Genomic DNA, 10,506 nt, shown 5'->3' on the forward strand with positions numbered 1-10,506 from the left:
AATTGCTCCCTTCACCCGCCACCGCATTAGCGTTCACAGGCCAACCAATGCATCTTCACAGGTTTCTCTGGATGTGTCACTATCTAACGAAACCTCGTCGTCCAACCAAGACAAAATCGACGTCATTGTGATCAGCGCGGGAAACAAAAAAACAAGTTTCTATTGAAGCTTCTAACAACATTGGAGGCCGCGTTCGCTATGACGTCGTCGACGACTTCATCCTCGATCGCGGGTTCCAGATTTTCATCACGGCTTAACCCCAAGCCCGAAGGCTTCTTAACCATGAAGCGCTAGACCTTCACAAGTTCTATTCGGGAGCTCAGGTTTACTACGACGGCCGTTTCCACACCGTCGCGGACCCTCAAGTCGTCGGAAAAGAAGAAGAAAAGATTGATTCGCCGGGGAAGAAGAAAAGAGATGTGAAATGATTAAAATATCCTCATTATTTTAACTATTAAAATTTTCCGGTAAAACTTGGTCAGCAATTTGGCCGAAGTGATCAAAATTGATAAAAATTGCATAATTAAAGGTACGAAGTTAACAATTTTAAAAGTTTTGAATTGCAATTAACCAGACCCTAGTGGACCAAAATGACAATTTACTCAATAGCTAAGCAAGCTTCGCATACTGAAATCAACTCTTCCTAATTAAATTAAGGAGTTAATACCCAATATAGTCCTCGACTATAGTGGTTTTACTCAATTTAGTCCTAAGTGACTTTTTGTACTCTATTTAGTCCTCGACTTTAATGATTTTACCCACTTTAGTCCTCTGTTAAGAATTCTGTTTGTTGGGTGTTAATAACAAGGTTAACATGGTAATTTCATTTCTATTTTATTTTTTTTATCAAATTAATTATTAATTATATGTTCTATATATATTTACACAATTGCATACTAAAGACAAAGTAAATTATAATACTTTAGGAAAAAAAAAAGAAAAAACAGTTAGCAAATAATGAGCAATTAGTTAACTTTGGCATATTGAAATTCTGATCACTTTTCAAATGAATTCAAATAGAAGCATTTTTAGTTATTTTCAAATGAATCCAAACACAAAGCAATTAGCAAATAATTAGTAAATAGCATTAACAGTAATGAATTCAAACTCAATCAATTAGCATTCTGTTCCTGTAGTATCAATACATTAAAGATACTAAGATAGAGATAAATTAGGACATATAATTAATAATTAATTTGATAAAAAACAAAATAGAAATGAAATTACCATGTTAACCTTGTTATTAACACCCAACAAACATAATTCTTAACAGAGGACTAAAGTGAGTAAAACCATTAAAGTCGAGGACTAAATAGAGTACAAAAAGTCACTTAGGACTAAATTGAATAAAACCACTATAGTCAGGACTATATTGGGTATTAACTCAGGATAATTGCGGCGTTGAATGTTCGTTCTTAATCTCATTGTCACAATTAGCACGAAGCATGCTTTCCTTTCCTATAAGCTTGGAGCATGGAGCATGCTGTTAGTAATAATATATTGGGATAATGTATGTATGTATCTGAGCGAATAAATGATGTGGTGCAGAAGATACAATTGAGTCTCTAACCGTAGGGCCCCCATTCCATTAACTCTGGTGCAGGAGTCGTGTGCCCGAAAACGAAATCTTTGTTTGTGGTAGTCATCAATCAACTGGTCTGAGAGAAGAGAACGATTCCGTTGGTTCGAAAATTTGCAGTGTAACAAAATCAAATCAAATACTTTCAGCGAAGCGGTGGTGATTGCTTGCTCGCTCGCTCTGTTGAATAAATTTGTTGCTGTAATGGAAGCTTTGCGGTTTCAAGCTAGCTTCTTCACTCAACTCGAGCTATCCGTTTACAAAACTCGGACTCGAAGACGACTCGCGGCGCACGGGAATCTTCAACTCTATCCCGCACGCTGCGCTGCCGCTTTCGTTTTAACGCCTCGAGCGGCTTATCTTCGCCGCTGCTACGTCAGCTCCTGCTCCGCTCACAATCACGCCCACGATCACAACCACGCCCACCGCCATCACCACCATGGCGACGATGAGAGTGATGAGCAGCTGACGAAACCGCAAGAGGTTCTTCTGAAATTCGCGGACGCGATCAGATGGTCCCACTTAGCAAATTTCTTGCGGGAGCATCTCGAGCTCTGCTGCAGCTCCGCAGCTTTGTTCATTGCTGCCGCGGCTTGCCCCTACGTGCTGCCCAAGCCGGCTGTCAAGCCTCTCCAGCGTGCCTTCGCTGTCATTGCCTTCCCTCTCGTCGGGGTATCTCTATTTTATCATTCTTAATTTTTGGTTTCAGCATTTGATTCTTCCAACTGTGTATTTTATCAGGCTAAATAGATATTATGTTTTGCACTTCTCAGTAATTGGTTTCAGAGTAGAAAATAGGATTAGTTGATTGTCTTTTGGTAGTTCTTAATAGGCATGGCCTGCTATGATTCAAATTAAACTAGTGAAACTAGGACTGCAGTGCTTACTCAAATTTATAAAGGCTTTGCTGATGTCAGTTGAAAGCATTGGTAAATTCTGATTTGGCTCTGCTGGTTTTGAACCTGATTACTGTGGTACCAACTTATTATTCAATTGATTATTTTATGTCAGGTCTCAGCCTCACTTGATGCACTAATGGATGTTGCTGGTGGAAAAATCAATATCCATGTGCTTATGGCTCTTGCAGGCTTTGCTTCGGTTTTCATGGGAAATCCACTGGAAGGTGGCTTGCTTCTGGCAATGTTTAATTTGGCTCATATTGGTACGTGGGCTAGGCTTATTTGGTTGTGGTTCTCCACTTCAAATATGTGAACTTTTGTTGCCTAATATATTTTTATCCACAGCTGAGGAGCACTTCACAAGATGCTCCAAGGTTGATGTAAAGGAATTAAAAGAAAACCATCCAGACTTTGCTCTTCTGCTGGATGTGAATAATGAGAGCTCACCTAGTTTCTCTGACTTGAGATATCAAAAGGTTCCTGTCAGTGACTTGAAGGTTGGCTCATTTATATTGGTCCAAGCTGGTGAGGTATGTATGTGCCTGCCTTCTAGAACTGATTTAATAGAATATGTGAATATATCTGGTCTCCATAGTCTCCAAACATTTCTATTTGTACTATTGGATATGAAATGCATTTTCTCAGTGATTTTCATAGTCATAATACGTATTCACTGTTACTTTAATCAGTCTGTGCCGGTGGATTGTGAAGTTTTTCAAGGTAGATCAACCATCACCATTGAACATTTGACTGGAGAAGTTAAACCGTTAGCAAAAAATGTCGGGGATAGTATTCCTGGGGGTGCAAGAAACCTGGATGGTATGTTGATAGTGAAGGTATGTGAGTTTGATTTTCTTATTTTAACATATTCTTGAGATATAATTTTTTCAGTAAATGGAATAACAGCAACTGAGCAAGTAAATTAGTACTCCGTATAACAATGAGTGGCCAGGCATGATTGTCATGTTTTTTTCTCCTACTGAGTACTGACTACTGTCCTTTGCTTGCTTCTCTCAGAAGTATGTCTTTGTGACTTTTTCTATTCCATTAGTTATTCTTTTGGATTGTAAACACTTTAGTACAGAAAGTAATCTCTTTTTGTTGGGTTTTAGCAAACTTAGAGAACACAAAAGAAATGGGACTAAGTTTGTTTACTTTTCCATTGATCAAAGCTCCTATTTTTACAACAAAATAAGCAACCAAATCCCAAAATCAATGCTAAAATATGTAACTAATCAAGGTGAAACAAAAAACTAATTATTAGCTCCTAATTCTGCGGTGTAACCATCAACATTTTGGTTGCACATAGTGTGCTTGTGATAAAAATTAGTAAATAAGTAGTATGGCTTTTTGTATTTCTTTCTTTTGCTTCAGGAGATGTATTGAAATCGGTTATGTTATTGGCTACCCAACATTGATCCTATATTCCTATTTATTTTAATTTGTTTATTATCTTTTTTAAAAACTGAATTTGCAAATAAGGCCAAGAAGACATGGAAAGAGTCGATGCTGAGCCGCATTGTCCAGTTGACTGAAGAAGCACAACTAAGTAAACCGAAACTCCAAAGGTGGCTGGATAAATTTGGGGAGCAGTACAGCAAGGCCGTGGTACTTTTATCCATTGCAGTTGCTTTGGTTGGGCCGTTTGTTTTCAAGTGGCCTTTCATTAGTACCTCAAGTACTTCAATTGCCTTCTTTTTAGAGCAATATTTTCCTTTATTAAATAACAGTAGCAATAATATGCAAGTTGATGTCTGTTCGAAACTTACTTACTGTTCATTGTTGGTGATTAGTCTGCGTCTCTAATCACTAGCAAATTGAAGTTTGGGGGTAGATCTCGAGTCTATGTGAGAACTAGTACCACTAATGGTCATTTGTTTGCTTAATCTGATTGGGAAATAATGGTTATTGCAAATGTATTTATCATTCGTTTTTTGCTTTTTTTTTTTTTTTTTTTTTTTTTTTTTTTAAAAAATCAATCTGAGAGTATATTGTTTGTTGATGTAGCTTGTACTGGATCAATTTATAGAGCACTGGGGCTTATGGTAGCTGCATCACCATGTGCATTAGCCGCAGCACCATTGGCATATGTGACAGCTATTAGTGCCTGTGCAAGAAAGGTACTTTTAAGTTTTAACTTTGCATACTTGTTTTATGTTTTATTGCTCTCAAGCAGTAGCATTTTGAATACTTCTAGTTCCATAACAGCAGACCCTAACGTTGGGTTATTCTAAGCAAATACCTCAAATGGCCTGATACTTAGTTAATGCTCAAATGCATTCTCTTTGTAGGGAATCTTACTTAAAGGTGGGCAAGTCCTTGATGCTCTAGCTTCTTGCCACACTATTGCATTTGACAAAACTGGCACCTTGACAACTGGAGAGTTCATGTGCAAAGCAATTGAGCCAATCCATGGACATGTCAGGGGTGATAGAAAAGAGCTTGCTTCTTGTTGTAATCCCACTTGTGAAAAAGAAGCCCTTGCTGTTGCTGCTGCCATGGAAAAGGGTACTACTCACCCGATTGGAAGGTTATTTAAATTGCCTTTACATGCATTGTCCTTTATTGTTGTGATTGCTGAACGCTGATGACGATAAATATCGGTTTCAAATGCATCTATAATTTTTCAAGTGGATGGTAAACTTATTTAATTCACATCACATTTTAAATGAATACATACTGAAATAAGTAATCTTTCTAACAAAGTACATTGTGCAATACAATGATCCAGGATATGCATACATTTTTCTGCTTTTGAAATTAATCATACTCCCATCAAATCAAATGTCTACATATTTTACAATGAAAGTTTAGAATCTTCCATGTAGACATAAAAGTTGATTTTAAAATATTTTTCCAGTTTTAAGCCATTGTACTTCTATGTGATGCTTTATTCATTGTTTATGCAGAGCTGTTATAGATCATAGTGCAGGGAAAGATCTTCCTCCAATTTCTGTTGAAAGTTTTGAGAATCTACCTGGTAGAGGCATTGTTGCAACATTATCTAGCATTGAGGTACTGTGCTCATATTATATCATAGTTAAAATGTAACTTATCCTAAAGCTAACCTGCATCTATAGCCACTGATCTAGTCCCAAGTTGCATATCAAAGTACTCCTGTAGTGAAAAAATGAAAATCTTTAAATGGACTGGAAAGTATCAGGAAAAATTATTGGCAACGGTACAAGATAAACTGAGATTCAGGACAGAGAGCCTATTTGTGCATTGATGCATTTAATTTCTTTTGCTTTTGTTATCAGATGTACAGCCGATATTTGCTTAGATATTTCTGGATGTGATACGACACACTTGATTGAAAACTGTAATGGCTTGTGTGCCTAGGGATTCAATTTCTACATAATTGCATTCAAAGTAACAGCATCTTCATTTTAAATCTGTTGTAGGCAGGAATTGGAGGTGGTCAACCATTGAGAGCTTCACTTGGGTCTGTTGAATATATCACGTCACTTTACGAGCGTGGAGATGAATTGAGAAAGGTTCAGGAGGCTGTGCGCACTTCTTCATATGGAAAAGATTTTGTTCATGCTGCACTTTCTGTTAATGACAAAAAGGTGATATCTTTTTCTCCATATACAAAGATGATTATGATGGTTTTCTTATAAAACTATTTTTGAAAATGTAATAAAACGGTCTTTAAAAAAAAAAAAAAAAAAAAANGGTCTTTAAAAAAAAAAAAAAAAAAAAAGAACAACGCCAAAAGGTGAACAATCAATTACACTCTACTACTGCTACTACTTGCAAATTATGTTTGTAACTACATCTCCTAAACCCTTCTTGCATTTTCTCCATTCATAGATGCTAAACACAGATTGCTTAGAATAAAATCTGATTTTTGTATACAGGTCACTCTTTTTCACTTTGAAGATAAACCTCGACATGGAGTTTCAGATGTTATACGCACATTACAAGATGACCAAAAACTTCGTGTAATGATGTTAACCGGTGACCATGAGGCAAGTGCATTGAGAGTTGCAAAAGCTGTGGGTATCACAGAAGTTCACTGCAGCCTTAAGCCTGAAGACAAGCTGTATCACGTGACAAGCATTTCAAGGGATAAAGGTGAATTTCCATTCCATTTAGGCTGAGCAAGGTGTTCAGTGTATCCTTACATACCAAACGTCAAATGCTACAGAATATTAATGTCGAATCATTAATTCTTAACCTTCCGTTCAGGGGGGCTTATAATGGTTGGTGATGGCATCAATGATGCCCCTGCACTTGCTGCTGCTACTGTAGGCATAGTACTAGCTGAACGTGCGAGTGCAGCTGCTATAGCTGTTGCAGACGTCCTACTGCTGCAGGACAATATTTCAGGTGTCCCATTCTGTGTAGCCAAAGCTCGTCAAACGACATCACTGGTATATTCTATTTCCATTGCATTGGTTATATAATTTATAAAGACAGCTGTTGCATTTTCATTCCTGATCAGTACTAATTGTACTCTGATCTATTTCCAGATCAAACAAAATGTGGCCCTTGCCTTGTCTAGCATTGCTGTTGCCTCTCTTACATCAGTTTTGGGATTTCTCCCCCTATGGTTAACAGTAAGATTCTGTTTCTAAATGCATTTTTGTCACCATCAGCCACCAAATACTGGAAAGATTATAAACTCTGAACTAGGCTTTAGGGTACTATATAACTAACTTGTATATTCTCTTAATGACGTCATCATTGAGTGAGCTAATTACAAACTGGTTTCCTCTTTTCTGCTTCCATATATGAAACCATCATGACATCAAGGTCCTCTCTGATGAAAATGCAGGTGCTTTTACACGAAGGAGGCACGCTTCTTGTCTGTTTGAACTCCATCCGGGCTCTCAACGACCCTACAGGATCCTGGCAGGACAGTATCCTGCAACTCGTGAACAGATTAAGATCGGTAATCATGGTTCTAAGGAGGCATGGCAACAACAGCCAAAGCACAATTGAAGCAGCAGTACCTTCATGATTATTCTTGGGCTCGAATTTGACAGCAGATGCCAAAGGGGATAGTCAATTCAACCCAGGCCACAACGTAAGTAAGTTCCTATAATTTGCATTCTCCTCAAACAGAAAGAGACATTTGTTTAAGGAGTGATCTACCCGTTAGTATATAGACGATGACAAATGTCATCACTACAAGCCTGTTACTGCAACATGGCTTATCATCATCATCATCATCATTACGCTAACTAGGGAAAAAGTTAAAAACCTCATCATTTTGGTTTTAGTTCAATTATATTCAACCCAACAGCCGTCCACCTCATCTTTTTCTCATATTTGATATACAGGCATCTCTAGGTAGTTTTGACACGGAACTGCCAATAAAAACAAACACCAAGAATATTATTATTCAGAATTAGTGTGTTAGCAGGATGTTGCAATGAACGGTTCAACGTTCATAGGGAGTTATTACGTTACATCAAAAGACACGAGGACAAGAAGCCAGGATAAGCATCGATTAGGTGTAGTAGTGGTCATAGGAAACTCGTGTAGCATTTTCAAATGTACCCGATTTAAAACCTACCCACCAAAGCTTTGTTTTACTCCAATGTCGTTTCTCAATATAAAGTTAAAACAATCAATTTTTGGCAACAATTCCTGTAAGGTGTAAACAACATTTTTTTTTTTTGCGTGATGGAACAAAATTTGTAATTATTAGTCGAAAGTGTGTATTGAATAATAAGGCATAAGAAACTTGCAGTCATTATTAGAAAGTGTGTATTTAATAATGAGATTTTCTAGCCAACTGCGTGTGCACTGGGTAATGAGATTTTCTTCTCCAACTGCATTTCATCAAACTGCCTCAGTAGAACCTATCCCATATCAGAACATATTTTACATGATCCTTCTCTGTATCATATTCATTTAGTACTTGTTTGGCAATAAACTTGGTAGTTAAACCAAAAATTAAAATATACCGGACAATGAAATGAACTTGAATTTGATCGAAATATGTATATATATTTTTCTATTTTGGGTGGTTTTTGTTTGGGTAACACATTGTTTCATTTCAAGTTCATAGTTTACTATATCCGGCAAGGAAGGATTAAAGTTTTTATCATTCTTCTTTGACTTGTCCCTTCCATCGAAATTCTTCCTCGTTGGAACTCAAACTCAGATAATTCCTTCTTTTCTACTTTTTTTTTTTTGTTTCTCTGTACAAAGCCCAAAATTATTTGTTCTGGTCATTCCAGGGTCCATAGCTAAATTGAAAGCTGCCTAAACCCGAGAAAATGAAACAAAGATGGTTTCTTTTCTCAAATCCCATTCTTGATCCCGGCTCCTCTTCCCTTGTCTACTCTAATCGGTTAACTCCGACGCGATTCACGGTCGCCGCCGCTGCATATCTCAATCCGTCGTTGCTGGTGGCTCGCTGCATGCACATCCCGCGCCCAATCCCATTCTGTAATTGCTGTTGCTGTTGAAACTGAAACTGCTGTTGTTGTTGATGATGTTGGTGTTGGTGATAACGCTGCTGCTGCGATGGTTGTGGTTGTTGTTGTTGTTCGACGCCCATCATGTAGTTCCGCACCTCCGTCTTTATCATGTCCTGCATCACCGCCAGGAGCTCCTGGCTGAACGGGAGAAAAACTCGGTCTTGCTGAGCTGGAGCCGGCACCGCCTCCTTTGGCGGTATTGGACACGCCATCGGCGGTGGTGGCGCGCCTCCTCCAAGATCGAATTTTTCGAGTGGCTGTTGAAACGGCACCGGCAGGGGCGGTGGAGGGGGAGGTGTATGAATAGCGGAAGAAAATAGCTGAATCGGGCTTATGGGTTGAGTTGACTCGGTCAATCTAGGGGAGACATCGGACGACGAGTCAACTCCTGGGAGAGAGAGGCTGAGCGAAGTAGGAGGGTCGTTCGCTGGCGGTGGAGGCGTCTCTACCGGTGGTGGTAGAACTCCACCTGTTCTCGCTATCGGTTTAAACACGTGAGACGGAGACATAACCGGCAAACTCGATTCGCTAACATCCGACCCGGAAGGACTCCCCGGATTGAAGTGCAGACCCGAGAGCGTAACCGCGGCCCCGGCACTCACCGATCTCTTCAACGGCTGCTGTTGAAGCCTATCCGCCAGATCAATCCCTTCATCGGCGCTCATGGACGAGCACTTCCTCTTCAAGGTGGAGTTCCAGTGGTTCTTAATCGCGTTGTCGGTCCGCCCAGCCAACAACCTAGCTATGGTGGCCCACTTGTTCCCAAACCGAGCATGCGCCCGGATTATAGTATCATCCTCCTCCGGCGTAAACGCCCGGTGCTCCACCTGCGGCGACAGCTGATTACACCACCGCAACCGACACGACTTCCCCGATCTCCCCGGAATCGATTTACTGATCAGCGACCAGTTCCGAGGCCCATGCTTCTGCACCAGTTGCTGTAAAAGCTCATCTTCCTCAGGACTCCACGGCCCCTTCACCCGATCCATATCTTTCCTCCTCCCATTAGGACTAATACTCGCCATTTCTAAAACATCTATCTCTCTATCTCTCTATAATTTTCGCTTAATCACCGGAATAAAACAGATCAAAAAAACGAGGGAGGGAGCTTCTTCAGGTAAAGAAATGAAGCGGAGATGGGTTTATATATACAGAGCGGAGAGGTGGGTGACCGGTAAAGCAGGTTGGAAAATATAGGGGGCGTTATGGGCAGCGGTGCGTTGTGGCTAAAGCGGTTAAAAATTTTGGGTAAGGCGAAATGGAATACAGCTGGCAAACGGACACGCGTCACATCCGAACCCTGCACTGATTTACACATACTCTCTACTCTCTCTGTCATTCACTCTTCCTTTCTTTATTCCAACCACCCCTCCCTCTCTTCCGCGTGTGCCTCACTCTCCCCAATTCCCTATTAACATTACTTGAAAAATAAATCCAGTGAAAATCCAATAAGGCAGCGGGGGATATAAATTCCTACCAGGTCTTCCTTGTAATAATTACAACTACTTTATTTAATTGAAGTGCTGGGACAGACCGTCACTATTTTGGGAGTTATTGACTTTCTCACCCAACTACACACCCTTACAGT

General features: G+C 39.6%; 2 protein-coding genes across 3 annotated transcripts; one reads left to right on the plus strand and one right to left on the minus strand.

The window, feature by feature from the left end:
• The first annotated feature begins 1,569 nt into the window (after nt 1-1,569).
• On the plus strand, nt 1,570-8,195 carry LOC116013691 (probable cadmium/zinc-transporting ATPase HMA1, chloroplastic). 2 transcript variants are annotated; one of them, XM_031253582.1, is made up of 14 exons: nt 1,570-2,251; nt 2,591-2,741; nt 2,824-3,008; nt 3,168-3,314; nt 3,961-4,156; nt 4,486-4,598; nt 4,770-5,008; nt 5,388-5,493; nt 5,883-6,050; nt 6,342-6,558; nt 6,673-6,857; nt 6,957-7,043; nt 7,262-7,517; nt 7,770-8,195. In XM_031253582.1, exons 1-13 carry the CDS (start codon nt 1,784-1,786, stop codon nt 7,445-7,447), a joined length of 2,448 nt encoding a protein of 815 aa, XP_031109442.1. In that variant the 5' UTR covers nt 1,570-1,783; the 3' UTR covers nt 7,448-7,517; nt 7,770-8,195. The 2 variants fall into 2 exon arrangements, with proteins under 2 accessions (XP_031109442.1, XP_031109441.1); XM_031253581.1 differs by having other exon boundaries at nt 7,262-7,513.
• Nucleotides 8,196-8,401: 206 nt separating this feature from the next.
• Nucleotides 8,402-10,045, minus strand: LOC116013692 (transcription factor MYB44-like). Its single transcript, XM_031253583.1, has one exon. It carries the CDS (start codon nt 9,941-9,943, stop codon nt 8,777-8,779), a length of 1,167 nt encoding a protein of 388 aa, XP_031109443.1. The 5' UTR covers nt 9,944-10,045; the 3' UTR covers nt 8,402-8,776.
• Nucleotides 10,046-10,506: the final 461 nt, after the last annotated feature.

Source organism: Ipomoea triloba, chromosome 3, assembly GCF_003576645.1.
Source record: "Ipomoea triloba cultivar NCNSP0323 chromosome 3, ASM357664v1".
In the NCBI taxonomy this organism is placed as follows: Eukaryota; Viridiplantae; Streptophyta; class Magnoliopsida; order Solanales; family Convolvulaceae; genus Ipomoea; species Ipomoea triloba.